This window comes from Ixodes scapularis, unplaced genomic scaffold, assembly GCF_016920785.2.
Source record: "Ixodes scapularis isolate PalLabHiFi unplaced genomic scaffold, ASM1692078v2 PGA_scaffold5__190_contigs__length_132052651, whole genome shotgun sequence".
In the NCBI taxonomy this organism is placed as follows: domain Eukaryota; kingdom Metazoa; phylum Arthropoda; class Arachnida; order Ixodida; family Ixodidae; genus Ixodes; species Ixodes scapularis.
This window is the reverse complement of record NW_024609880.1, coordinates 89,086,519-89,114,512: the sequence shown is the minus strand read 5'-3', so window position 1 is coordinate 89,114,512 and position 27,994 is coordinate 89,086,519. Positions and strand designations below refer to the sequence as shown.

Below are 27,994 nucleotides of genomic sequence, written 5' to 3'. Positions count from 1 at the left end.
CGAGCGCTGAGTGCCTTTCTGAACGCAACCTACTTGAAGAAGTGCGACCACTGTCGCGGATATTATGTGGGTTCTCTTTGTTATCCATTCACTCATATCCGTATCCCAAGTTCGTTTATAGTGAATTCCCCATATAGGAAATGTGGATTGCGTCTAAAATACGCTGTAGGACGTGATATTCAGCGATGTCAATATTGGCGAGGCGCTCTGACCCGTTTGTCACCCCCACACCTTGGTGTTTACCCAACACAAGGCCTGTGCGCATGCCCACAGGCCTTTTGGGCATGTTTATGTCATCTTTTTTCAATAGACTATTTCCATAAAGCCCTGCATGCGACACGGCGCGCGTTGCACTCTGGGAACTAGTTGGCCAGGGAGGAGGGTGGCATGGTTTCGGTTTCGATCGACACGTCGACCAGAGATTGTTTTCTGGTCCCGAGAGCGTCATTCGTGGTCTCTAAACTAACCTAAATGGTCAGACCTCGAAGCTTTAGCACAAGCCCGAGACGTATAGCTTGTCTTAACACATGATTGTTGTATTTTAGTACTTGAGCCTTCCTGTTAGCGTTCCAATCGAGGTATGTGGACGAGCCAGTGCTGGGAGTCTCGACGCTGCGAAGCTCGAGGATCTTGCTTGTGTACAAATCAACAAGCTGTAGCAAACAATAAGTATGCATGCATCGAGCTCACGCCTTTACATTAGTGTTGTTGATCAAGAAGTTTGTTTGTTTCGTGCGTTCATAGGCAAAATGTCACTTTTTGCAATTACTGTTTTTCTTAATGTGCCTGAGTATGCGAGGTAAAACTCGGAGGCGCCATTAAAAAGCTGAATTTTATCACACTTCTTATCTCTTATCTGTACTGACCCGCAGTACTGCACGAAGTGAAGTCCCCACCCGCTTGCATTCCACTAATATTCAACATCGCGTATGCGCATAAAGTTATCCTACAATCATATAGGCAAATTCACGCATACAGACCGTTTTAAGAATGCAAAAGTCGAGCTCTTGTGTGAAGCATGTCGCACCGTTCGCCGGAAGTGCGTCAGACGGACATGAACCCCTATGCGCACCGCATTGGGGTTCATGCCCGTCCGGCGCACGGTGCGACATTCTTCACAGAAGTGCTCGAACGAATTCAAAGCGCCTTTGACGGTTGCTAATGGCCATAATATTTGTTATGTGTTTGCTTTCTTCCTGCCTGAGTATGCCGAGATAATTTCAGACACACCGTTCCCGGCGCAGATCTCGGGCGTTAGTAAAAGCTCGTCCAAAAAGGCTTAGCGAGGAGTAGGGGACGCTTGTTAGGGCCTCCGTCGTAGCTAGCCGATCTCGGCGTTTGCGGAAAGTTAATCTTCTATCACCATAAAATTTGAGTGGGAGATATATGATGACACGAGGAAGACACCATAGTAATTTGTGTGCAGTAGTGAGGTTAAATTTATTGCGTTTCCTTAAAAGTTCATGCGTAAACGCTGGGCTCAACTTTGATACCCTGTGAGGATGCGGCTTGCTTTTCACCCAATGAAGTAATAAGAAGCGGATGTTTGGCAAACAAAATACGTGTAAGGCTGCAGACGAACAAATTTCAGTTGTAGTTCACTGGTACTAGACGGGATTGCTGACATTGAGCTCAAAGATGCACTCGTCGGGTGAGGTGACTAAGCCACGACTTACTACGTTCGCATACGCACGCACAATATCCGGTGTATCGGGAACCAAGGAAAGTGCCCCGGTCTTCGTTTTGTATCGCTCGAGAATGAGTGTATTGTACGTTCGTGAAAAGTCAGATAATCGAAAACGCAAGCACCGCGTTCGGTCGCAGCGTGATAGCATGAGATGAAGCTGCTCAGTCGAAACCGAAACTGAGTGGCCAACTAGTTCCCAGAGTGCACTGCGTGGTATTTCGCCGCAATGGGGCGCGTCGGTTTTGGAAGAAGTCCATTGTGCGCGGGGCAAAGTGTAATGAAAAAATACCACCAATTAGTTAAGTGACGCTAAGTGCCGGATCTCTCCCGAAAGCAGTCGTCAGAGGATGGGAGGTTGACCCACTTGGGCTTTTGTGCTGGGCTGGGCACCGTGCATGCTGCATTGTTCATGCACGCCGGAGTGGCAGCAAAAGAGCCCCTCCTCCCCCTCACCGGAGAACATGAACTCCAGCCGAACGCTGACGCCGCGTTCGGTGAAGCTAGCCGAGCGCTGAGCCATTGTATGTGTTGTCCCCATCCATCTAGTTCTAAAGTTAACCGCTTGGGGCGCCAAGGTCTGATCTCCTCCCCAATAACTAAAGCGACCTCTTTCTTGTTGTCCCATAAACATTTTGTAACATCATCTATCATTTATATTGCCACGCAAGTTTCCCGGCAAGCGCGTGGCCCAATGGTTACCGCGCTTGGCTCTCGCGCTTGGCTCTCGCGCGGAGGCTCCAGGTTCGATTCCAGGGGGCAGACTTCTCTTTTATTTGTTCTTTCAACTTGACATTCTCGTAAGTTCTAAAACTTTGTCGTCTGATCGACTTACGAATGTTCTGCGTGCCGACCTTTCTACGCCGAATGTTCGAGAAACACACGCGGGTACAAAAGGTGCTCCGAGTGGCGGTCTGGAGTCAGTCTCGCCCTAGCGCTCGATCCTGCTGTTTCGCCGACATCCGACCCCTGCCACGCTAGCCTTTCTCTATTTTGTTTTGAGCACAAGTTCGCATCATTAAACCTTTAGTTTCTTCAGTTATTCGCCGCCTCATCATTTGCCATTCGTGACAATATTTTGCTCCTTATAGTTGGACTGCATAAAATAGTACGATACTTTTTCCCCCGTTTTGTGTTGTTGCCTGCTAATAAACCTTTTTGGTAAACCATATTTGCGCAGCTGTATAATTGTCGTTGTCACTGACGTTGATACAAATTACGCAATGCGGAAGTATCTTCAAAAGTAATTGAATTACATTTCTAAGTATTTGTACTCTACTCAAGATACTTTAGAGCGGAACTTAGTTGAGTAGTATTTTAAATACTTTATGAAGCAGGTATTTAGTAACTTAACTTAAATACTTCTATCGAGTATTTTTTCCAAAACTGAGGAGAGCAGACTTGGGAATTATGCGTGAGTTCAGTATCGCGCGCTTTCGCTCCACGTGCTCCGAGTTGCGGCGCGCTTATGCACTCGGTAATCTAAATTGCGTTTGGCGTTTCAGGCTGCCGCACCGTACAACAACATAGCTGTTCGTATGAATTGCCGCAAAGTACTCCATTTTCATTGCAAGGCTGTTCTTCGGCCTCTAAAAGAACTGCACCATATATGACATTCGTCCCTTACGAAACTTCATCTCCTGGTTTCCATTTTTGCTGTCAACCCTAATCAAACAAATAGTTATCCTTTACAGTAATTTAATTGCACTAAAACTAATATCCGCTGATCTCAGTTTCTAAGTTTCCGGCTGCAAGAAATATTTGCGATGACAACCAGGCGTGTGAACATAATCCCGCTCCGATGTGTTTTCTAGTTGTTTTGGCTTCAGCGTAGTGGGCCTCTACCAGCTCGCCGCCGCACTCACCTGATTGCACACTTGGCGCTTGTGCGTCCGCCAGAAATGGGCCATGAATTATTTATTCGCTCCTATAAACAATATTGATGATTGTGGAATCCACCTGAGCGGGGACACGAGTTTTTTCCCTGGGCGGTTACACGTCAGATCGTGCAATGATGGCCCGGCCGGGACATATTTTTTGTGTTATCTAAAAATATATGTTAAAGTAATGCGCTTTTGGAGAAGCATTCACCTATATGCGAATGCCGCAGCTAATGTTTATCCGGAGGTATAAAATTTCGAATTTTGAGGCGCGGAGGTTGCCCAGCCTTTCGCTATGATAATTTGCACCACCGTGAATTTTACATTGAATCATGCACATAGTAATACTTTTTTCTTCTTATTTTATGAACGGTATACGACATTAAACAAAATATTAAAAATTACAGTACCAATTTTCTTTGCAAAAAAAAAAGAAAAGTTGGGTACACGTCAAATAAGAACATTTTAAAGAAGCATCCACATATTTTTTACAAATAGCCTTTTTCATATAAAACGGCGCAAAATGCATCAAAATGATCATTTTTAAATTCCTTTTGCGCATATAAAAAATATGCTAAGCCTGTATTGTAGTTTTCATATTATTGTATCAACTAAATATGGCAAAATTGCATGTCGATATTAAACAAAACTTAAATTTAAGGTATTTGAACACTTTTTAACCGTTTACAGTCACTTGAACTAGCTTGTGATGGCATAACATTGAGTAACGCATAACATTATTTAGATAAAAACGGCAACTAACCTTCACTCATTATGAACTAGCTTGTCTTTGTTATAGGGACTCTGCCCCACGACGTCGGCTCCAAGGAGATATTTTCTAGAACCTACCTTCCAAAACTGCCTTCCAAGACGCTATAGCTACTGGAATAGCAAAAACTTACTTCCGCGGTTGTGTTCAGCTACTGGGAAATACATTCGGTATCGCGTAAGTTTTAAGCGACGCAAGCGCTTGCTAGACAATGGCTGCGATACTCTTCATGTAATAGCAATACCGTAATTACAATAAGAAACGTCTAAACATTCCAAGACACCATATTGTCGTCCTGCCCTTTACCTTAGGGGAGGAATCATGAGAGAAAGGTTGCTTTTACTTTGTAGGAACGTGTCATAAAGTAAATTGCGTCAGGGAATCAAACACAAAACTCGAAATATCCTTCCGTCATGCGTGCTCCTCTAGAGCTACCACCGAAGTTATCCATGTTTTGAAGAAATCGCCTAAACACTATAAAGGTTTATTGGAACCAGTTATTCACCTCTTCATACCCCTACACAAAAATTTCACTCCTGTTTTGAGCAAATAGTTTAGGGACTCCGTATTTCAAAGAAACTGCTGAAAATTTTAAATATAAGTGCTAAACTATTGAGGTCGGCTAGATGGTTCAACATATTGAACCAACTAGCCCACTTCATCCTTTATCTTTCTTCTTCCTTCAAAGTCGTGTTGAAATAATGATAACAGTTATATTTTCATGTTCCGCACTGGCTAAATTGTATATCTACAGCTGAGACACCAGACGCCCACTGAGGCAGACTTTATAATTTCAATAAATTCAAATATAAGGTTTGGCAACATCCAACGCGCAACGCCGAACTTAGTGGGTAATGGTTTCTGACCGATGACTCTGTCAAACCCTAATATAATCTTTAACTGAATGCATAAATCTCGAGGGGTTTCTTTGTCCCCGGAAATAGGGAAGATCTTTAACCCTACCAAAAAGAATCCACAGTCCTTAGGAAACTATGTCACAGAACGCTCGGTCATGCCAACATCAAAATAATTGATCAAACTTCTTTCAACTTAATCAAATAAATTTGATGAACTACACTCATGGTGAAGACGTGATATCAGTTGTCTATGTTGCCGCTGATCGCTTAACTGCGCGTGTCTCCAAAAAAATATAGTGATCTTTAATTGTTTTTATATTTAAAAAAAAGGATTAAGAGATTTTTTCTTTTCTTTTTGGAAAAGATTGATTTTTTTTAAATAAACAATAACAAAGTGAGCATTTAAAATTGACATGAGGGGTCCTTAGGAATTTGAAGCAGAGGGAGGGTGGGGGCAGTATCGGCGAAGCTTTACCCCATCGGTTATGTCAGCCTAATACCAGGGGTGATCAATACGTTTTGCCTCCTATGATATAAGTTTGTTTTTCAGCAATACAATAGCGAGATGTTATATTCTAATTGATGTCTGGATTCTCCTCTTTCCCAAACGTGACTGATTAATAGAGACCCACGGGCGGCGATGCACTTTTGATATCGGTGCACTACCGTCCGCATGAAGTCGTAGACGATTGAGAGAGACAGTTAAAAACACCAACGGCGCACTGCATCGGCAAACTCGTCATTGGACGAAAGCCGTGTACTCTTCGAATATTCCTTTATTGTGGAAAACAGCCTAAAAGTCTGATAGTCAAAGATCCGTGGGCTGTAAGGTGAAATAGGCAAAACATTTGGAACTCCAGTCTCTCTAGCGCTGCGTTAGAGTCGTCAACAACGGCACTCAATCGCCTGCGACGGCATGCCGAGAGTAATGCACCGATAGGGAAGGCGCATCGCCGCCGGTACGTACTATATTGAAAAGCAACAAACACCTACGAAAGTATTCATCATTTTCAATAGACTGTAGCCCCTTTCGAATCCATCACTGAATAAAAAAAGTTACAGCACAGGAGACAAAAACTTACTAATCATCCTCATATTTAAAACTTCACCAAAAACTAGACATTTCATACGAAAAAAAGGCTGGGGTGTGTGTGGCTTTCTAAAAAAAGAAAAATGAGACGTTTACAAATCGCTGTAATACGAAATTAGAGCGCAGCTTTTGTAAAGGAGAAGGAGGAGGGGCTATGTCCCTCCTCCTCCTCCTCCGTACACTTTCCTCCCCTCCGCTTCTTCTGCTCCCCTCCCCCTCCGTAGCCCCCCCCCCCCTCTCCTCCCACAGTTGCTTCGCTAAATTTAGGTGGAAACTTGACGCCACGTAACCTTAACACCAATTCATTTCCCCGCTAAATTTAGCGAGGAAGCTGAATTGGTGCTGAGGTCATGTGACGTCAGTTTTATCACTAAATTTAGCGGGGAAACTAAATGTGCAGTGTTGCATTATGGAACGTCACAGACCTACACACCAATTCAGTCTAAAAATATACGAGTCAGACGAAGAGGACGTACAGGACAAACATCACGAAAGATGTTTGTCATGTCCGTCCTCTACTCTTTCCTAGATTTTTGAATTTATTACCAACGCGCTCAATCCAAGTTTATCAATTCAGTTTGTTCGTTAAATTTAGCGAGAAATTGAATCGGTGCATAAGTCTGTGGCGTCCCATCATGCAACGCGCGCGGTTACGCCGACGGCGATTCCGCGAAGCCCGGGAACGAGCGCCTAAGCGCTGGGCTCTAAGAGTGGCCCTTGGGGGGATCTAGGGGGAAGGAAGGGAGGGGGTGGGGGCCTCACCCTACCCCACATCCCTGAAATCCGCCTTGATTTGAAACAATTAAAATATCGACGAACATATTGGTACCGTTTATATTCATCGTTAAACAAATGGGAGGATAGGCTATGTCAGATCCGTCTAAACTAAGAGTGAAATCGGTTTTAAATATAATTGGCCGGGTTAACTTTAATCCACATTGAAAGCATGCTGGCGAAAATCGAAGTGGTCGTTGGAGGCTTACATAGCGGCAGGTTTTTTCTGTCCTCGTGGCATGACCGCAGGCGTTTGTCAGCAGATGAGAAATTTAGCCAGCGCTTATGGACTTCCAAGTTGATATTTTTAACGCGCATCGGCGCAGAACGATAAGGGAGTTTCAGAATAGCGCAGGCTAAAGCTTTGCGTACGCAAAGAATTTCATCATCGCCACTGCACCTGCGCCGAACGCTAACCACGTTTTGCGCTTTGTGTGCGCTATGTTAACGTTTCTAATGTTCGGAAATTGCGTGCGTATACGCAAAGAGTCTTTGCGCTCCTCCAATGAGGATTCCTGATAAGAAGTTGGTTAAAGCCAAGACGAGCACAGTTAAAAAATGGCGGCTGCCGGGATCATGGCTGCGGCCTCTTTGGCGGCGTCGTGAGCCCCACATCGGCGACATCCTCGCGACTTCAAGTGCCAATAAGGGACGACGTTCCACTCGGTTTGGAAAACCCAGTAAGGTGGGCAACGATCACCGGAAATTTGGTGTTTTAGACGCGCGAACATTCCTCGGCGAAGGTCAGTATACACGAGACCTCTCTTGTCGAGGCGACGCAAGCGGACATGACCGGTCAACCGCTTGCGTCATATCCTCATGTTTAAACAAATCTAAAATGTTACTCTGAACAAAAAGAAAAAAGAACTTGCTTTTTCTCAAGTTACAGCATTTCGTGTGTGAAATAAAAATGGTGACTGTATTCTGGAGGCGTTGCAAGTGCGAGATGCTCGGGCTTTTGCTTCGCGTCTGAGAAACGCTATTCTAAAACACTCTTACGTCGTGCCCTAACGCAAGTGCTAAACTTAGCGCTAGCGTGCGCTAAAATTGCGTGCGTTATTCTAAAACTTCCTGTAATTTCACAACACACGAATGCACGAGGCACAATTTAATCAAAACATGCAGATTCGGAGACCGAAATGGGTTTCTTGGTAGAAAGGAAATTGAAAGAGTGCAGCGCGCCTGCTAACTCAGTATTTTTAAGGCGCGTTATGCAGTGGCGATTACGAAAACGCACCCGGGTGCAAAAGCCAATACGCGTCGTAAACAACAAAGTGATATTTCAAATCGCGACGATGGAGTGTGCAGCCTGCGCTTTCGTTCCATGTGCCGCCGAAATGCAGCGGATTTTCACATTTGGCCACAGTATTCTTCATAATTAACTTGAAAGAATGCGATGATGTGGGAGCGTTCGGTACCCTGGAACAAGAATGTTTCCATCTGTTCATTCGAGGCCTTTTTTATAATACTTTGTTTATTAATCCTTTGACGGGAATTTGACTGACGTTCGGCAGAAGACAATAGCTCACTTACCAATAAAAACTCTCAAACGTTCTTTTTTTTACGTTACATCTACGTAGTCAATGTTTCTAAGAACGTACAAAAAGGGCGATATTTTAGGCGATATACGAATTACGTTCGAAACATAAAATGTCTCTCTTTTTGATTGCACTAGCAACCTTCCTCGTGGCAACCAGCCAGCAATTTGGGCTTTCGTCCACTGTGAGCGCCCAAAAAACGCCTTACGAGGATGATCCAAACAATTTTGAACACCAACATGCAACTGAGGTAAGTAACTATTAAAAGTTCTTGTAAGAAACCGCATTCTGGCCTATATGTTGTAACCACCGGGAATTACTGGGAAACATGATTAGAAAGAACTAGAATTTGTGTTGCTTTAGGTGGGAGCAGTGGGGATCGGTGGCCGAGAGGCTAGCGCACACCGGCTCGGAGCACATGAAGCGAAAGCACAGGCTGCAGAACCCAGCATCCTGGGTTCAATCCCCACCCCTGTACGTTTCGATCTGGATGAGCATCGTACCGGCGTGCAGTCGGGTATCACTACTGTGTGATGCACGTTCAAGACCTTAGGCTAGCGGTTGTACCGCACTGGCTAAATTGCTTATCTACAGCTGAGAAACCAGATGCCCCCTAAGGTAGTCTAACTTCCGGCTGTAAAAACATATACACAACAATTTCCTTTTTTAGGTGGGAGCATGCGATACCAGCTATTGCCGTTTGCGCGTTTCTAAAATAATATTTTGTTTAAAGGGGCGCCTTGAGGACGCTTCTGCTTTCGAATATTGTCTTTGTCTTGGCTATAAAAATGATTGGAAGGAAACTGTGGTCTTTCTCAGAATTTATTAAACTCTTCTTTAATAAACTGCTCCCTCCTCTACAGTCATGCCCCTAAGCCTTAGGGATATGTGTTCAGATTGAACAAATGGGCAATGATTTTTCTGCTTTTCTTTTTTCATGTTGCAAACACAAACATAGCAATGCTACCAGTTTCTAAAACGCGCAGGGGTTAAACATATGCATGTCACCGCTTACGTCGAGAGAACACACACCAGCGCAATCTAGAAGGTACTCGAAGAACGCTTACGACCTGCGTATAACTACTGACCGAAGGTGTTGTGTTATTGGCGACATTAAATCTACGCTCTATCGATGAAAAAAGATTGCCTATAACAATGGCCAAATTATTTGAAGCCCACAGTGATCATTAAAAGATTCGGAAATATAGACGCAGACGGGGAATGTCTCTGGGACACCGTATAGATTGACGGTGCAAGAGTGTTATTTGGTTTGGAGCAGTCATATTTCACGCACGCATACTTCCCTCAGATATTCAGTAGGCTCTTTCATACAGATGTGCTGCGTGAAAAAAAAAAAGTTGGTGAGCATGCTGCGTGATTGTGTGCGTGAGAATATATTTACGTGTTAGTAAGTTTATCATATTTATTTGCAGCTCCTGTGTAGCCGTTACACGTACTACATGTTGAGTCACACATATACACCACAGGCTCAAATTGAATGCGTATCCGTGAAAGTTACGTCGGGACTTCGTAACGGAACGTATCAGGTTCTTCTCAGCCACCGCTTTACCGGCTCAGAAAAAATGTAAGCGTAAAATATTATTAGTACTTCTAAAATGGAAAACGCGACATTGATATCTTATTCCAAAATTCTAGGTACAGCTTCCACGCAACGGTTCATCCATTCACCTCCGGATCACACACTGAGGACAATGCGCTTTTCTTCACCTTTCCAAGTAGTAAGTATTCATAAAAAAATCATAACGTTTCCTCACTTTTAATAGGCCAAACAGAAAGTTATCAAAATCATTAAAAAAGAGCCTTAGTGTTACCTCAAGAAGAAAGGGCTAATGTCGCATCAGTAAACAAATCAGGCTTTCTCAATTATATTTATCTTCCGCAACAAAACGAGTTGTATTTTCTTTTTCGTATGAAAGGGTTCGAAATTGGATTTAATTTCGTTTCAGTTTAAAAGAAAGCTAAATTTCTTTAAAAAAATGTGGTTAGGAACTAACTTTTATAGCTTTTTGTCACGTCAATTCAGTTATCGCACTTATGTCCGCCAAAAGTAACCCCAAAACGCATTTATTGTGAAAAATTAGTGCAGCGATTGCCGGCGGGCGTGCGACGATTCTTTCTGCCGCCTATTATCTGTCCAACGCGTCGTGACCTCATCGTCGCCAACCAGCTTAGTGGCGAGCAAGGGTACCCGGCTGGTGACGTCGCATTGGCTAGTTTTTCTCTGCGTCCTCACGCTTTCCTACCCTCGGCGCGCCGCAACCGGCGGTTCTACGCATCTACGTCGAACGTTTAATTTGCTATTACGACTCCCCTACTAATTAGATCGAAAAAAACTCAAGACACGTCATTTTTTAACTGTATACAGTACAACTGCTACTGGTTGTTTGAATTCAAGGACCTTTTTAACTCAAGTCCAGACGGAGCTGGCACTACGAACTGATCGGAGCAATCAGACAGCGTCGAAAGCGTACCATCGTGGTGTTCATCAAGTCTCTGTACGTGTTCCATCATCGCTGAGCGATTCATAAACGAAAAAGGTTCAGTGACTTGCGTTTTTGACGCTTTTTGATTGGTCCGATTAGCTCGTTGCGTCGGCTGCGCCTGGACGTAAGATGAAACGAAGTATGGCCGTAGGATCGTCGTGAAGGACAAATTAACTGTTGTTTCGTAGATGATTGGGTACAACAAATAGCAGAACTGGCCCTTGGGAGCCGTAGTTGCGACAATACCTCGTTTCCTATTGTGTAGAGTCCGGCGTGTCGTTATTTATCGCGGTTGAGGGCGGTTCTCTTGAGATTGCAAAAAAAAGCTTCTGCAAGTTTGGGTCGTCGTTGCTCAACAGTGAAACCCGACGTGGTTGCTGAAGCAAGAACGGCAATGGAAGGTGTAGGGTCGCCTGGACCTGCCGAAATAGGATTGCAAGATGAGAAGTCAGGTACGTAGTATCAGCTGTGTCTCGACTTCAGCTGAAACAAAAGAATAGTTGGCAATGAATCATCAAATTTTATAATGAAAACATTTACGATATGTGTTTCTCTTTCGTTTTTTTGTTCTTTTTGGGCATTCACGTGAATGGCGGCATAAAAAACCCTGGCCGTATCCTATTTTGTTCGCGCTTGTCGCTTCCTGATTCATTGTTCGGCGGTCTTATCGCCTAATGGTGCAATCTGTTTGGATAAGGAGCGGTAAAAAGTTGCTCAGGAAACGTAATGCCCTGAGTTCTTCGTGCTGCCAAGGAATAGAACTTCAATTAACTGGACCGAGTTTATATTCTGTCTTTTGCAAATACTCAAGTCCTCGCATGCACCCATTTATTAACTGACGATTATAACAGTAAACCTTGTTAACAGTGTCAAGCGGTGTACGTTTCACCCACTAGGCTAACCATGGAAGATTTTTTCGTCCTCAGCATTACAAAATGCTACTGCAAAAGAGGTGGTAAGACTAAGGCCCCAGTGAAGATCACTTTTAGAGCACTTTGCCTTTATTTCTTGACGCTCCTTTACCACAGACACTGCGTCGATCAATTCATTTTATTTTTCAGTGGCAAAGTTTTATAATGAAGTTTGGATATTTCTGCCTTTATAGAGAAGGTACTTTCAGCAAGCGGAGTATCGACGTTAAAAGCTAAAGATAATATAAGTGTTTTTCAGTAACAATTTGACTCCAAATTTCATTGAGGCAAATTGCAGTGAATTGGCGTGACGTATTACAGTGCCCAACTGTCCGTCTTAAAGACCGACGACCAGACTCGAGATTCTGCAAGGCAGAAGATCCTCCTCGCCATGGGGAGGAGGAAACACGCAACGCTGGACAGGGTAGAAGGGGGAGAGGAAGAAGCGAGGGAAAAGTGGAAAGCGCGAAGTGGTCGTTAGTTTTTAAGCGCATCAGTTTTGTTGTTTTTGTTGTTTTTTTTTGGGGGGGGAGGGAGGGAGGAGGACAAATAAATGTTTGTCTTTACTCTATAGCCTTCCGCTGCAAGAGGTATATAGAAAGACTAAAAGAAAATATACGCACATGCGTCGCAGCATTCCGCGTAGACACAATTTAAAGATCTACACGATGTGTGTGATAAACAGTTTACGATTTATGTTGGTTCGTTGTATACACTCCTCTGGGTTCAAGTAACCCCAAGCAACTAAATACAATTTACTCGTTTCTTCGGATTAACTTCCACTTAAAGTTATTAGTTTTATGCACTATTTAACAATCTTTTTTTTTTTTTCGTATTTAGGTCCTCAGCCGCCATTGTATAAATTTTTGTACATCAACTCAGACAAGACGTGTGCTGTTCTGCGCGCAACGCATGAAGAAGATGGGACAGGTAAGGAAAAGTTTACTACCTTTCATGGTATCCTTCATTTTCAAAAAATATACTTTTTACCTAAACGTATTTAAAACACTACAGAAGCTTTCGTTCATTCTCCAGGTAACCCCTTCCATGTCCTGCAAGTGCGTAATGTTTGTTTAAAAGGCAGGAGTGACAAATATATTGAAAGTGAAACGCGAAATATCTTATGATTCAGGCTAATCTGGCGGATATAAGTCTTACAAACAAATATTTTTTCGTTGGCATAGACGTGCCGAGAAATTTTACAAAAACTATACGTTTATCTTGTAATTATCACCTGGACTTTCGCCATAGACCTCCTTCGTCTAGACAGCCCAGATTCTCCAAAGAGAAAAGGCGAAGGCAAACGATCGCGGGTAGTTTGATGCGGCCCTAAAAAAGCCACCGACTACTCAGTTTTAATTCCGTTTTCAAAATTAACTTCTACAAAATGCGTTCTTTATGGGAACGATAAAAGGAAAGCGTACTTTTTAATTAACTAATTTCTATCAATATATTTCTGTCACCACGAGTTCAAATAGTATGGCTTACGATTAACCGGCTAACGATTAAAAAAGGCAGAGAACCACCCCAGTATTTTCGGATAAATCCAAAGAAATATCCGTGAAAATTTTTGTTAAACATTTTGCCTCGTTTTTTTTTTCTTTTGTTTCTTTCGAAAGGTCAATTTTTTTGTTTCCTACTTTTTATAATAATTGATTTCACATTTGCATTACTCAAACACTCGAATGTATGCCAACGCCCGCTTCAGAAAAATCAATTTAACGTCGCTGCAAACATAGTGATAGTGAGCAAAAAACTAAAAAGAAAACGCCTAAAGAAAAACAAAAAGATGCACCCCCACATTGCCCTTTTGTCCCTGCAACTCTTCTTTTTGTCCTCAGTATTTTTAGCGTTCTTCTACCATTTCATTATTATGTACCAACAGACGAACGTAATGTTTCCGCGGAATTTTAGACCAGTAGTATTTGGCTCACGCCTTTATTAACATAAATATTGGGTCGTCTGTGACAACAGTTTGAAAACCGCGAAGTCAGGATGCGTCCCTGGATTATATAAAATATTTTTTATATCTTTGTTTGACATTCAACAAATATTGATGGGACGTTCCAAGTATACGTTTTACTCATTACCGGCTATTCATTAACTAATAAGCATGCATGAAAAGGCTGACGCTGCTAATATGCTGATCGGCTGTTTCGTAAAAACAAATAATACAAATAACAACGTAAGTTTACACTAAACGAAGAAATAACATCACGTTTACCCACACAGGCTCAGACAAGGACCACGATAACAATATTATGTTGTTTTTGATGCACTTGTAAGCTTGTAAAGCATATCTGAAAAGTTGCGAACAGAAAGGTCCTTTTTTTCGTCTCTAGGCTTTCGTGAATATCATTATTCCTATTGGACTTGTGACAAAAACACATTTAGAGTAAAGACAATGTTTTTTTAATTGGCCGATAAACTGCAGTAGCATGTCGCTTTTTTTTTCCTTTGGAATGGCTAAGCATTGGCAAGACAAGAGATAACAATATTAGGGGCGAAGCTCCTTAGGGTCTACCCTTGTCCGACCGTCCGTCCGTCCGTCCGTCCGGCCGGCGTCCGTGCCCACATGAAAAGAAAAAACGTTTGCGCAGTCGACAGGATTCCAACCTGTGCGGGGAGACCCCAATGGAATTCTAGTCTATCGCCTTAACCACTCGGCCATGACTGCGGGACGAGTAGGGGGCTCTGAGATGGGGTATAGCCCGAAACAACCCGTTCACGTTTGAACCCCTCCCGTTTTGACCCATTCCCGAAACGACCTTCCCGTTTGAACCTGTCCCGTTTCAACCCGTTCCCGAGTCGCCCTTCATATTTGAACCCGTAGCCAAGACATATTTTACGTTTCAATTCGTCCCGTTTGAACCCGTTGGTATAAAGCCCGCACATCTCAACTTCTCCGCGAAAAGTGTCCATCGTTCTAATCCTGGTTTGCGCAGTTTTTCTGCTTAAGAATATGTCCCGAAATCATGTGACTGCAATTAATGCAAAGTTACAGGCGAGCAATTCAGTTATGCTGTTAAATATTTTGCTTGTAAACATATTCTTAAAATATGCAATACTTTCAGACAAGCTCCAACGAAATGTATTTCTACTTGAACCACTTAAAATGTTTCTTTCAAGATGATCCCCAAAATGTGTAACTACGAAATGGACTATGTACACTGCGGAACAACGTTAACTCAAACACGATGTTGGCGATTTTTCGAATTTTACTTTGAAATGGTATTAGAAGGTACCACATTTTACCGCTTAGGTTAGTGACCCAGATGAGTACTTTCAAACACACTAATAATATTAATGGCAGTCTTCTGATTTTGTTTTAGACAAACAGCTTAAACCAACAATCGTTTGTTCACGCTAACGGTTTCGCACTCTGTACAATAACAGGGAGCTTTCGTAGACTGTTTTCGACGTCACGCGACGCTCCTACGCAACCCGCTACGATACCCAGAACTCTACAGTTAAGGCCATCGGCGCGCAGTCGCAGTAGCGGATTCTTCGTTGCGGAGGGCTTAGCGAAAGGGGAAACGCGGTCTACGAAAACTCGCCAATAAGGTCTTAGAGTAACGCAGGCAAGCACTTTGAGTAAGCAAAAATTAGCGTTGCCTAACTTTTTTTATCGCGACGCTTTTTTTAGGTTACCCAAAACGCTTGCGTACGTTATTCTAAAACTTCCTTATAGTGAACGGGGTATTTTTAAAAGTGATAAATCAGACAGGCTGACGGGCATATGATTGCGACTTTATTTTCTTACAACTTCAAACAAAAAACGTTGCGTACACAAGCAGAAGTCATAAACCACAAAATTCTATCGTCTTCGGGATGAGGAAGTCGAGCAGGAAAATTGCGCCATCAGAAAGGCGACACTCCAATTGTGACAGTTCGCGGCGGTCACCTGGCCCGCACGGCACCACCATTTGAAAGCTGCTGCAGCGATATCCTTGTCAAGGCCTCATCCCGTTCGCAGGTCGATGAAGTTGTAAATGTTCGAGTGAGCCCTCCCTGACACAGCGTGTATCTTACGGTGCCATGTCTCCGAGGTAGTTTCGCGAGAGGAAAAAGTGATGTGAGCAAGGAGAACGGACACTGGACACTTGAACCTAATCGACTGTTAACGAACAATACAAACGAACCGAAGAATGGCCGAAGCGGGAAGGTTGTTTCGGGAAAGGGCGAAATGGGAAAGGATGAAACGAGAAGGTCGTTTTGAGCCGGGTCGAAACGGAAAGGTACAAACGAGAAGGTTGTATTGGGAATGGGTCGAAACGGGAACCCCCCCTGAGATGTGGTAGTAACTCAAGAGCTGGGGTTTCTGTCATGGATGAAACGTTGCATGTAGCCGCTCAACGTCTATACAGGAGAGGGCGCTGCGGTCAAATGCGTATATAATCGCGTTAAACTTCGCACGCATTGGCTCAACTTTTATAGACGAGAGGGCGCTGCGGTCAAATTCTCAAATGCGTATATAACCACGTTCCATACCACACATTCTCTTTCTGACATGGACCGTTTTTTGTCTTAAGCGGTGGACATGCGTTCCCACGGCTTCTAGCGGATCCAAGCTGATCCGTTAGAAGAACCAGTGGCTCTGCATTTCACCGATCATAAAGCAGTAATAATGAAGTCGAAACACAAAAACGGAACTCAGCACTACCTATGAGCAATGAAAAAACAAATCAGCACCATCAGCACTACCTATGAAATATATAATCAGTATCATAAGCACCACCAGACCTTCGCCTCAGTCAACATCATTCACCACGTGGGGATGCGGCCATTTTATTCTTTATTTCCCAATAAACTTTATATGGCTATGTGTCATGGCATTTGACAATATGAAGATGAATGTAAACTTTTCGACTTTTACACTTAAGTGAAACGTTTACATTCAGTTAAAAACCGTAAAATAAATGCCTATTATGGCAAGCCTATGGCTCTAAAAAAAAATAGAAAGCGTTGATTCCGTGACGGCGACAAAGGGAAAACTGACTGCCTGTACGGCGTGCAAGTTCTTCTGCTCTTTGCTCACCTCGTGCGTTCGTTTAAAGCCCCAATGCGCCCGCTAGCTTTTTTCCCCCCGATCTCAACCACGCATTCACAACGTTCTCTTGGCCGTGTCGTCACCGTGCATTTTTTGCGCGCTCTTTAAGTTGCCTGTTTTGTGGCGTGCTCCTCCTTGCGTTCCGGTGCGATAAAAACAAGTCTTGCAACACGTGCTCTTCGAATTGTCCCTCAATCGATTTTTTAGATATTCTTCGGCCGCTTATCACCCGCGCAAAAAAATACCAAGTGATTTTGGTATTAAATGAAGAGCTACGGCGCATTTTCCGAACTTGTTCCATTCGTGACGAAGATGACAACGCACAGAAGGCAATTATTTGTGTGGGCTATACATGCCAGACAATGGGGACCATTCTACGGTAATATATACATTTGTCTACATGAAACAGGAGCACTCCAGAATTGCCGTAAGAGTGTAAAAATACTCTCAGCTGTCATAAATGGAGAAACAGGCTATCCCAATGGGAAGCAAAAGCACTACAGAAATCGCTTCGCGCAACTATGACTTTGTAAAAGTATTTCGGTTAGAGGCATCAGACCACAAGACTCGAGAAAGTCAGTGAAACATGTATGTCATAGATGCAGTGACAGTGGCAGTTCCTGAACGTTTCAATGAATTTTTTTGACAAACTTTTTGAACCTAACAGACTCCGTCCTACATTTTTTTCCCCATTTTACGTAAAATGGGGTTTTGACGATTTTTAAACATCGTCGCCTGTCTCCTTGCCCAATAGCCACCATCAGTTGTAGCCACTAAAGTGATGCCCTTTAGTACATGAATTATAATATCCAGTAACTGCTCGCTGCAGACCACCAAAGATACTTTTTTTCCGCCGTGCCAATAACTTTAAAAGAAATATACGAACACTAATTGTTACTGCGAGCGAAGAATTGGTAGGGTCTTTGAAGTTCTAATCGGAGTTAACTATTATTGCACCGACAAATGTTTTCCTAAGTTGTTCCAACTAGACGTTTTAATGTATCACCTTTTTTGTGTTTGTTTCCCAGGTTGCGAATTGTATTCAGCAGGAGAAGGAGGAGCCCCTCTTCCTGTTGCCCAGGAATGTATGAATGTCTACACACAAAACTGCCCCACCACAACATCTGACGTATGGAAAAAGGACTGTATGGAAGGAGACCAATACTAGAAAGCGACATCTCCATTTAGTCGTAAATGTTTCTTTGTGTTTACCAGTATACTAGTATTTTAGAAGTATATTTCCTTTGTCATGCTATCACCAGTTCAAGTCTATAATTAAGTGGTTGTGTTAACTGTACTACAATTATATGATGGGTAAAATAAAGGATGACGACAGGGAGCAGACGTGTAAAGCCTCACGTTGCAAAATCGAGCACTGTGCGTTATGTCTCTACCACGACGAAGCCGAGCTCGATTCACGGTAGACGTATTGCGGTGGTCCGCAACACCACCGCTCTACAAGACCCTCTTGAAGACACGAGAAGGCATTCCAAAGTTACCCAAAGTTAATAGCATCAATTGGTCTCCACCTTTTTTTCTTCTGATATAAAAATAAGTATATTCTGCGAGGACATAAACCTCCGGGCGAATCACAGAGGCTGTCGGACCTAAACTTTATGGAATTCGCCAACAGCCACCACCAACCAAATCAGGATCCCGCCGGTGACCCCAAATATCCTCACGTGACTGCAGCTATATATGACTTACGTTGAAATCACACTGACGGCCATTGTGGATGCCTTTATACAGAGCGCGTGTCGTCTGGGGCTTACAATGCTCACCATTTAGTTTGTTTTACTTGGTACAAACAACTAGGAATGGCCACCACTAGAATGTGATATGTCCTCACGTGCAAGCCATGTATGAAAGGGGTATCAGCAAAGACGCGCGGTTGGAACAAACTGGGATTTCTAACGCTACTAACAAATATCATGACTCATTAAAGGAGAACTGAAGCGGTTTTGTATTTGAGAAAAACACTCAAATCATCTTCATTTGACCTCCAGCATCATAAATATCGAAATTATTTTTCAGTTTGGTGCACAGAGGCTGCAGAAAATCATTTTCAAAGTACCGCTGAAGCCCCTCCTTCCCGGAGCGTGATGTCATATCCAGAATTTTCGAAATCTCCGATCTCGCACATCTTCAGCGCCAATCAAAGCTATGCACGCGTACTCTTACTATTTTTAATACGGTCAAAAAAATACGTCACGACTGGTGTCAGTGCGGGGGAATGCACCTCGCAAGCTTGCAATTGCACGTGCTGCCCACACGAGCGACACGCGCTTGGCAGCCGAAATATCCTAGTACGAAGTCAGGTCGGAAGTTGTCCGTGTTTTCTCGCGTTTAATTACATCTTCGGCAAAAATGTACGTGATATATAGATTCGCGGGTAAAGAAACGCCTAAATTCACCTCTAACTCGTTTTATTTATTTATTTTTTTATTAAGAGACATTTTAGCTTTTCTTTTTAAGACATAATACGAAGAAAACACAGCCCGAAGCCGGTATGCCATCTGCCCGCCCTCTGGGCCTTAACAGTACGCGGTAAAGGAATAAAAGCTGGAAAAACAACGATGTGCAATAAAATACGACAGTGGCAAAGCGTTCAACCTGAACTTCGGACAAAATGCTAGTCGTTAGAGATTAGGTATATTTAAGCGTCTATCGCTACCCACAATGTAAAGAGGTTGTACAATTAAACAATGTTTTCGGTTGGGCAAAAAAAGGTTTTGCGGGCTTCAATGATTTTCACCAATAAACTTTTCTCCCTCGTGTTGCGTCAGAAAAAAGAACAAGAATCTTCAACATTTGCATACTATAGGATATGCCTATTTCATCATTAAAGCACCTCCGCCACGCATTGTCGCATAACTTCAATGTCGAATAGTTTGAGGCAAGTGGATAATATAATAAAAATAAGCTTTATCTTCAATCAGCAGTATTGAAGCTGCGTGAAATGTAGTCCGGTTTCTGCTTTTTTTTTTTTTGTATAAGACGACGGAATATGTCAAATTTGCTAGGATATCTATACTTCAAGCCGAGACAAAGCGAAATAGAGCAATTGACACACACACATACACACACACATACAGTCAAGCGAACACACAAACACACACACACACACACACACTGTCTTAAGCTTAGCAGATAATTTATTTTTCAAAATCTTCAAAGGAACAACATGGAACAAATATAAAGGATTTCCTGTTCTCCCTCTGCTCAAGAAAATCAACAAAAGCAACAGCAAACAAAAATCATCAGAGCCAGAAACGGCAAAATTACTTTTCAAAAGTAATTAACTAGGATTACTAATTATTTTCATTAGGTGTATTCAAAAGTAAATAAATTACATTGCAAATTATTGTAGACAAAAAAATTACATTGCATTAAAATTATTTTGGAAAAGTAATGAAATGACTTCGAAATTACTTTAAAATTACTTTCAAATTCCTTTAGACAGTAATTCCTGCCCGGGACGACGGGAGTGTTAAACAGAAATAGAATATGACTAAAACAGACAGCTCACCGGTTTCGCTGTTTATGCGAAGGTGAAGTTGATCGGTTAATGGCTGATGTGATTGCGTACTGCCGATTTTGGAAAAGCCCTCCACCTCGGTTGGTTGCGCCATGGCAGCTCGTTTTTACATGAAGTCGTAACGACTGTTGTGACATGTTCTAAAACTGCCCTTATGAGGGCTGTGGAAAACGAATCCATCGTTCCCGAATCCATTTTTCACAAGGTTGAGGAAATGCCTAAAACTTCTTTCTTCTGATTCGGACGCAGTCGTATCGTTTTCTCCCAACAGCACTGGTCGACACATTCTCGGACATTCTTCTTGAGGAGTATTGTTCCCTAACAACAGGAGAACGCTAATTATCGCGCGTTGTCACGCAGGGTTAACGGATGTTTTCTGGGGAGAAACGCCACCAGAGATCAAAATGGGTGGCGGGCGCCCTCCTTCCCCAACGAACCAGCGACTATATCTGCGCGTTTGCTTTTCTCCGACTTAAAGGTGTCCAGTGAGCTTTCTGATGTAGCCTAAATAAGCCAATAACTCACTATGCTGGTTCCAAGCATCCTAGAAAATCCTAAATCATGACGATCCGCGGCCGAGTTCCATATTGAAAAAGCAATCCCAGATCGCAATACACCGATTTTATTTCTGGCGAGGGAGGATTCGAACACGTTCCGAAACCAGGACCATTGTGAGTAAATGGCAAATAAACGATCCTCGCGCCTCCTACCGGTGGAATCGCGGAGGGATACTTCGCACGCGCGCGGCTCGCTGCCCATACAGCCCGGTCTACGATTCAACTGTAGTCGGTTACAAGTCAAGAAGGTAGGAGAAGCTCCTCCCATCAGCGTGATGCGCCCGTTTCGAATCCCTCCGCAGTCGAAAGAGGAGTTTCCTGGAAACACCCCTTGTTTCGCGTCAATGGATAGATAAGGGCTAAGGAGTGATGCCAACTTTTTGTCTCCGACCGCCACTTTTTTAAGAAAGCGACCTTTGTATCCATCGGAGGCGGAACCTAACCCCCCTCCTCCCCCCCCCCCCCCTCCCCCCGGGTAAGTCGTATTTGTTTCCATCGGAAGGGGAAAACTCTAATCTCCCTCTCGTGGCTTCCATAACGCAAAGTCAAAGTCGAAATATAAAGCAAATATCACAGGAAGGCGAAACCCTCTCCCGCGTTGGCCACGACGTCACGGAAACGATGGGACGCTATTTGATGCGGAGGTGGCGGAGGGATATATGAATCCCTTTGAGGAGCATTTGTTGCTACCTTCTTGACCTGTAACTTACTATAGGGTGGTCTACAATAGTAGAGTGGCTCACCGCGCCGGCTTGCTCAGACGGTGCATGTCTAAATTGGGAAATGGTTCACCGGTCGACTCCTCCTGAAGCTTTCCCACGCGCTTCTACGATCGCATGCGTATCAGCGTCCCGTGTGCGTGTCGGTGTTTCCTTCGTCAGATGGCTGGGAAGGTTCAGAAGAATCATAGGTAGCAACTGCGTCGGCCGAAAGCATTGGTTTCCCATGCTGAACGCGCACCGCTTCACCGCTAATGAAGTGCACGTAATTTCCAATTGCGTACACTGGTTCAAAAAGTTACTGGCTCACAGCGGAGGTCTCATCCAACGTCTTGTCCGCTCGATGCAAGTTCTTACGCCAAAGTTTTCGCGGGTGCTCGTGAGCGGGTACACTCCAAAAATAGGGGGTGTATAGGGATACATATACCCCTAGCCCCATATGTGACACCCCAAAACTACAATTCGACGTTCATTCGACAGACGTCGAACCGACGATACCAAATTTCAAGAGCGGCTTGACAGTCAACCGATACAACTTATTAAAATGGCTAATGTGCGCATTAAAGGTATACAGTAAGACATTCAAGGTTTTCTTGGCTCTGCTGCAAAACCTCAGTGTTTTTTTATGTTTCTTTTTTGTAGTCTTTGATACGCACATTCGTTATTGAGTACGTTATATCCAACAGCTATCAAGCCGCTCGTATATGTTGGTATCGCCAGCTCGACGTCAGTGGACAGAGCGACGAAATGTAGTTTCAGCGTAGCGAACACTCGAGCGCTCGAGCGCTGACGACGGGACACATCGCTCCCGCGGAAAACAAAAGGAAATAGTTCGCTGTTTTTGACACGATTATTGCACTATTATGTTCCCTCTCCGCAAAAAAGTACCATATTTCGACTGCTCTTTACTCGCTTCTATCATGTACAAAAGCATACCAATTTTGTAATAACAGCATTTGCAATCTCAACGAAATGTCGCGTTTTGATTGATCTCATCCCGTCCTGGCTGCCGGAACAATGCTCCCCCCATCACAAAAGATAATTTCAATCTTTGACTCTGTTTTCTTTTTAATACGGAAATCGACCGCGTATAGCTATGATTTATGGATTCTAGGATGCTTAGAGCTCGCAGAGTATCTCAGAAACCTCTTAAAGGGCACCTTTAATCCAAAGGTGAGCTATACTCTGGTCGCTTTTTGCCGTTTCCGACTATATTCCGTTCACCCCTAAGCTGATAGTGCGGTCAACTGTCTTTCTTTCATCGTCTGACTTCGCTCTCTGCGCTTGGGTATTGGCGGCTGCGTGATCAAGTGGCGAAGGATCGACGCACGACTGCTTCAACGACCGTGCAGCTTCCACCGCTCTGTCAGTATAGGGATGAATGAAACATACGAAAATCATCTTTACCTACGGAGGATAAGGCAACTCACGAGAAGTTCTGAATCCTTGGTATGCAATTTAAGATTAGCTCCTGACTCCTCGTCACAGAATTTAATATATGTTGACCTTCGTAGCGACGTGCCCTCCACATTGTAGCTTGAAAGAGTCCCCTTTTACTTTTCGCTGTGAATACGTCATGAATGGAGTTTCGTGAACTCTGGCCTCCCAGCTAGTTCTTCACTCAAATTTTTGTCTTAATCTGCTCCGCCTTTCGACCCCGTCTTTGTGTGTTTGTCTCGCTCTCGACACCCGCGTCAGAAATTTTGTTCTCAGGTGTGTCTCAGAAAAAAGTAATTACGAAACTAATAACTTATTTCCTCAAAATTAGTAAGTGAAAGTAATTCATTAGATTCCTAAATCGCTCGTATCAGAAAAGTAACATATTACACCACTTGTCACAGAAAAAAAAGTAAATTAGTCACAGTAATTTCAATGCAGTAATGTCATTACTACCATCTCTGGCCAAGCGTCCAGAAGAATATTTCAAGTTTGATAGCCATGAGCAAAGCCTGGTGATCGTTTGCACACTTAAACGGACGACCAGGAATGTAAGGTCTAAATTTGCTGATATCTCAAATTACGGCATGGCATTCTTTTTCGGTACCGGCACAATTTATTTCCGCTTTGGGCAAAGCGCGACTGTCATTTGCGACGTGTTCTCGTCTGTCACGATTTTGGATCAAGACGGCACCGAGTGCCACTGGCATCGGTGTCCATTTCGACATAAAGTGCAGAGTCAAAATGATCCAAAACTGGCTTGGTAATGAGTGCAGCCTTGAGAGTCCACAAATCATTTTCCTTTTGTATAGATTATATAAAGGTGCGATCTTTCTTGAGACGATAGTCTAACGGTACAGGTATTACGACAAATTCACGAATAAAACGGCGAAATATGAAAAGGAATGAACGCAAGATCCGTTGGACGGGAAAAGTCAGAAACAGCGCGAAGATCTTTTAGGATCCGGTGATATTCCATGACGGTTTACGAAATGTCAGAGGATCCTTATTTTGGTTGAGTTTTAGCTGAGTTGAAGACCTGAGGCAAGATTCACGAAGCGATCTTGTGCCAAAAATGTGCGTACGACAAAACGTAAGAACAAATTCGTATTCACGGAACGAAGTTATGGTAATTTTTTGCGCAGGTTACGATGGAATCCTACGACAGCTCCGGAGCTGTCTTACGCACTTTTTACTATCAAATCAACATGGCCAACAGCGTCATTCAGTTACTTGGTCGCGACGATCAACGGACGTTTATTTTTCTACGCGCTCTTCTCGCGCGTCCCGACTTCAAGCAGCAAGAAAAAAGAGAGGTACTTGAAACCGACCACGACGAACATGAACGCTAGATGCACAAACACCTAGAAATTGTTACAATGGCAACGAACCCATGAACCAAGCGAGCTCGGCAGTATATATGCTTAGCAGGCACTCCGACCTGCACTGACGAAGCATTGCACCGACGATCCTTCGCCAAGACCGTCTGCCAAGAACTGGCTGTCTTGCTGAATGAAATATGCACGTTCGACCCTTGCGGAGCCTTCCGGTATCAATAGTTTAATCGCTGAACTAAATTTTAGAAAAAGAGGTCAATATCTTCCTTTTGTCGTCTCCTTGTTTTCTGAGGTGACGAACGCTGTCGTCGAAAAGAGACTCCATCGATTCTATTTCCTTGTTTTGTGTGATATAGAGCCCAAATAAACGCCGTATGGATTACCTTTGCAACACGGTATGTACACATTGTTAATAGGGAGTTGTAGTAGATCATTTTTCTCCTCCGCTACCGTATCCCCGAAGAAAGCGCCGCCGCTGCGCACGCGGGCCGCCAGCCTTCTCTGCATAGTTCAAGGTCTTTTGCAACACCACCTAGACAGAAGGCCTCCGCATGGTTTCCTCTTCCTCTATGAAACACCATCACAGTCGGATCGCGCTCGGTCGGCTATTGGACTCGAGCCCGACCTGCGACGCGCTGATTGGCCACGAGCCGCAGCCGAACACTGACGCAGCACTCGTGCCCAATCTCTCGCCTCGATCGATCTGACTATGATGACGCGTGTGGAGGCCTTCTGTCCAGGCGGTGTTCTCATGTGGCGGATTACGGAGCGCTATCCGGGTGCTCAGCAGGCTGCGGGAACGGTCTACTACAATTCCCCATTAGTATGCCATTTTTAGTCTGACACGACGGTACGTCATTGTCGAGCTATAACAGTCCGTGGGAGCTACGCGATGCCGGTCCAAACTTTCTTTGCCGAGAGTCACGTCAGTATCGAGTTGCAATCGTTGCAATCGCAAAAAATCGGGCCCGAACCGCTAACAAAGTTGCGGTCAAACATTGCGAATCCAGCACTTCGATCAAATGCGCGCGTCCGCTCCGAGTGTGAACAGGCATTTACGTGGCTCTTGCTGACGCTCTCGGAGTTGAAACGTATCTTCTCTAACGTCGGTTCATTCCTGCATCTCCGAGGCCGTGAAAAACGCCGCGGCGATTTGTTCCCATCTACGTCGCTTTGCAAACATCTGGTACTGGCCGTCTTTTAGCAACGATGACAGCTGTGTTGATTTCGTAGCGATCGAGTTCCTTGCAGTCAACGAAGGCGGTTCTTCCGGCCTCGGCATTTAGCCGCGTTTAAATCGTGTTAGCGTAGGCATATCACTGCAAGGACACGAAACCCAGACAAGCGATGGCAGAAAGGCCGCCTGTGTCTGTTTAAAAAAAAAGTGAAAGCCGTTTACAACTCCCTGTAACACCGAATTAGAGCGCAGCTCTTGAGGAGGAGGAGGGAAGGGTACTGGGGGTGAGGTGAGAGGTGAGAACAACGTTTATTTAAACCAAGGACAAACGCCAGTCCCCAAAGCGGGGGCCACGCCGGTCCGACACCACACAAAAGACAGCCCCCGGACATATTTGGGCGCGAGCCACCGCGAAATCCGTGCCCCGAATGGCGCGGGGCAACAAGTTCAAAGAGAAACTCGGCACGCGCCACCCGAACCACGAACACCGCGGCGACTCGCGTCCGCAGGCCATCCCCCGCACGATGAATGAGCAGCGCGACCCCGGCCCAAGGGACCGACGCGGCGTGGTCGCTCTCAAGCGTGGCGTCTACGTCCTTGGCGGCGTGAAATGATGATGTGTTTCATTATAACGAGGGCCCAAGTCCGCTCCGCCATACAAAGTCGAGGAGGGAAGCCAGGACCCTCGTCCGGCGCTCGGAGTCGCCGGCAGGATGCTTCCATTCTTTCATGGTCGTTGGAAGGTCTTCAGGAAGAAGAGTAGCCCAGGCTTTTTGACGCTGGGCAACCAGAGCTGCGCACTCCCAAATGAGATGGTGAAGTTTCGGGAGGGCATCTGGGTCTTTGCATCGCTGGCAGCGAGAGTCTGGTGGGACATAGTACGGGTCGAGTTTACGTTGCCGGTTCAGCTCGAAGCGATAGACATGATGAGGCGTGACCGCTCCACCTGTCCTAATGCGTCGAAGCAGGACCATCTGGTGCCTACGGAAGGTGTTTTCGGGTATTGGAAACTGTTCTGGGGTCCAAGAGGCGTCGAGTCGGCGTTTCCAGTCCCGACGGACGAGGCGAACAGCATCGACTGGGTCGTAGACGTAGGCCTCGTCTTCGGGAAACTGGTCATCGTTGGGCGACGCGGGAGGCACCGGTAAGGTCCGCTGGGAGGAGGGGAAATCTCTATGCAGCACCTCCAATGCAGCCTTGTGGGCCTTCTCGTTGCCGTCAATTCCCGCATGTCCTGGAACCCAGCGTATGCTGACTCGGACTCTTCGATGGCGGTACAGGCGAAGTGCAGTGTCGTGAATAGCGGCAATTGTCGGACTTGATGTGAGTAGATGCGTTTTAAGCGCGCGAATCGTGCTCTGAGAGTCTGTAAACACCGTAAGCGTGCCGGGCCCTGGATTCCTGACCTCATACGTCTGGAGGGCGAGGAGGACGGCGCGGGCTTCGGCTTGTTCGGGCGATAAAGGGGTCATGTTGGTGTTTGCAACAACGATAGGATCGCACTGTGCAGGATCATGGGACGGGAACACCGCAGCTGTCGCAGACCAACCGGAGGTGTGCGGGGCAGCATCCGTATACACGATGACCTGTGCAGGGTCCTGAGATAATGCGGTGACCTCGGCTTGGTGTTGACGAGCATAATGCTCCGGACGCTTGGCGTGGCGCGTGGCATCCATATTTCGCGGGACAGGCCGGGCATGTTGCGTGAGATCAATAAGATCCCATGGAGGCTTGGTAGGCGGCAGGTCGTTTATGTTCGTTGCAGCTACTCCAATGAAACGAGCAACTGCCCTCCCCTGGAGCGTATGCTCAAGTCGGGACATGTGGATGTCGAGTTGCTGCTCTAGTGTCTCTCAAAGGTCGACGAGGTGCAGGCACTTGCGAAGCTCTGACGTTCGCGTGTGTCGAGGGAGTCCGAGGATGGTTCGGCGGGCCTCGTTATACAGCGTTGCAATCTTGTCGAAATGGACTCGTTTGAGGGAGTAGAAACGCGCTGCATAGGCCACCTTCGAAGCAAGGACGGACGTGACTAGAATCTTGGCGATACGTTCTCCCGCGCCGCCCAGACGATGGGAGATGCGACGAACGAGGTGTAGGCCGTGTCTCCATTGCCGCGAAATAGATTTAACCCATTCGGCTGCTACTTGAGAGCTGTACCCAAAATTCACTCCA

General features: G+C 44.8%; 2 protein-coding genes across 2 annotated transcripts; one reads left to right on the top strand and one right to left on the bottom strand.

Annotated features, from left to right (window-relative positions):
- Positions 1–8,704: 8,704 nt before the first annotated feature.
- On the top strand, positions 8,705–18,225 carry LOC120841148. Its single transcript, XM_040212000.1, has 6 exons — positions 8,705–8,842; positions 10,026–10,177; positions 10,249–10,328; positions 11,456–11,497; positions 12,848–12,937; positions 18,086–18,225. The coding sequence occupies exons 1-6, from the start codon at positions 8,705–8,707 to the stop codon at positions 18,223–18,225; spliced, it is 642 nt and encodes a 213-aa protein (XP_040067934.1).
- Positions 18,226–26,448: 8,223 nt separating this feature from the next.
- LOC120841149 lies at positions 26,449–27,498 on the bottom strand. Its single transcript, XM_040212001.1, has one exon. The coding sequence runs from the start codon at positions 27,496–27,498 to the stop codon at positions 26,449–26,451; it is 1,050 nt and encodes a 349-aa protein (XP_040067935.1).
- Positions 27,499–27,994: the final 496 nt, after the last annotated feature.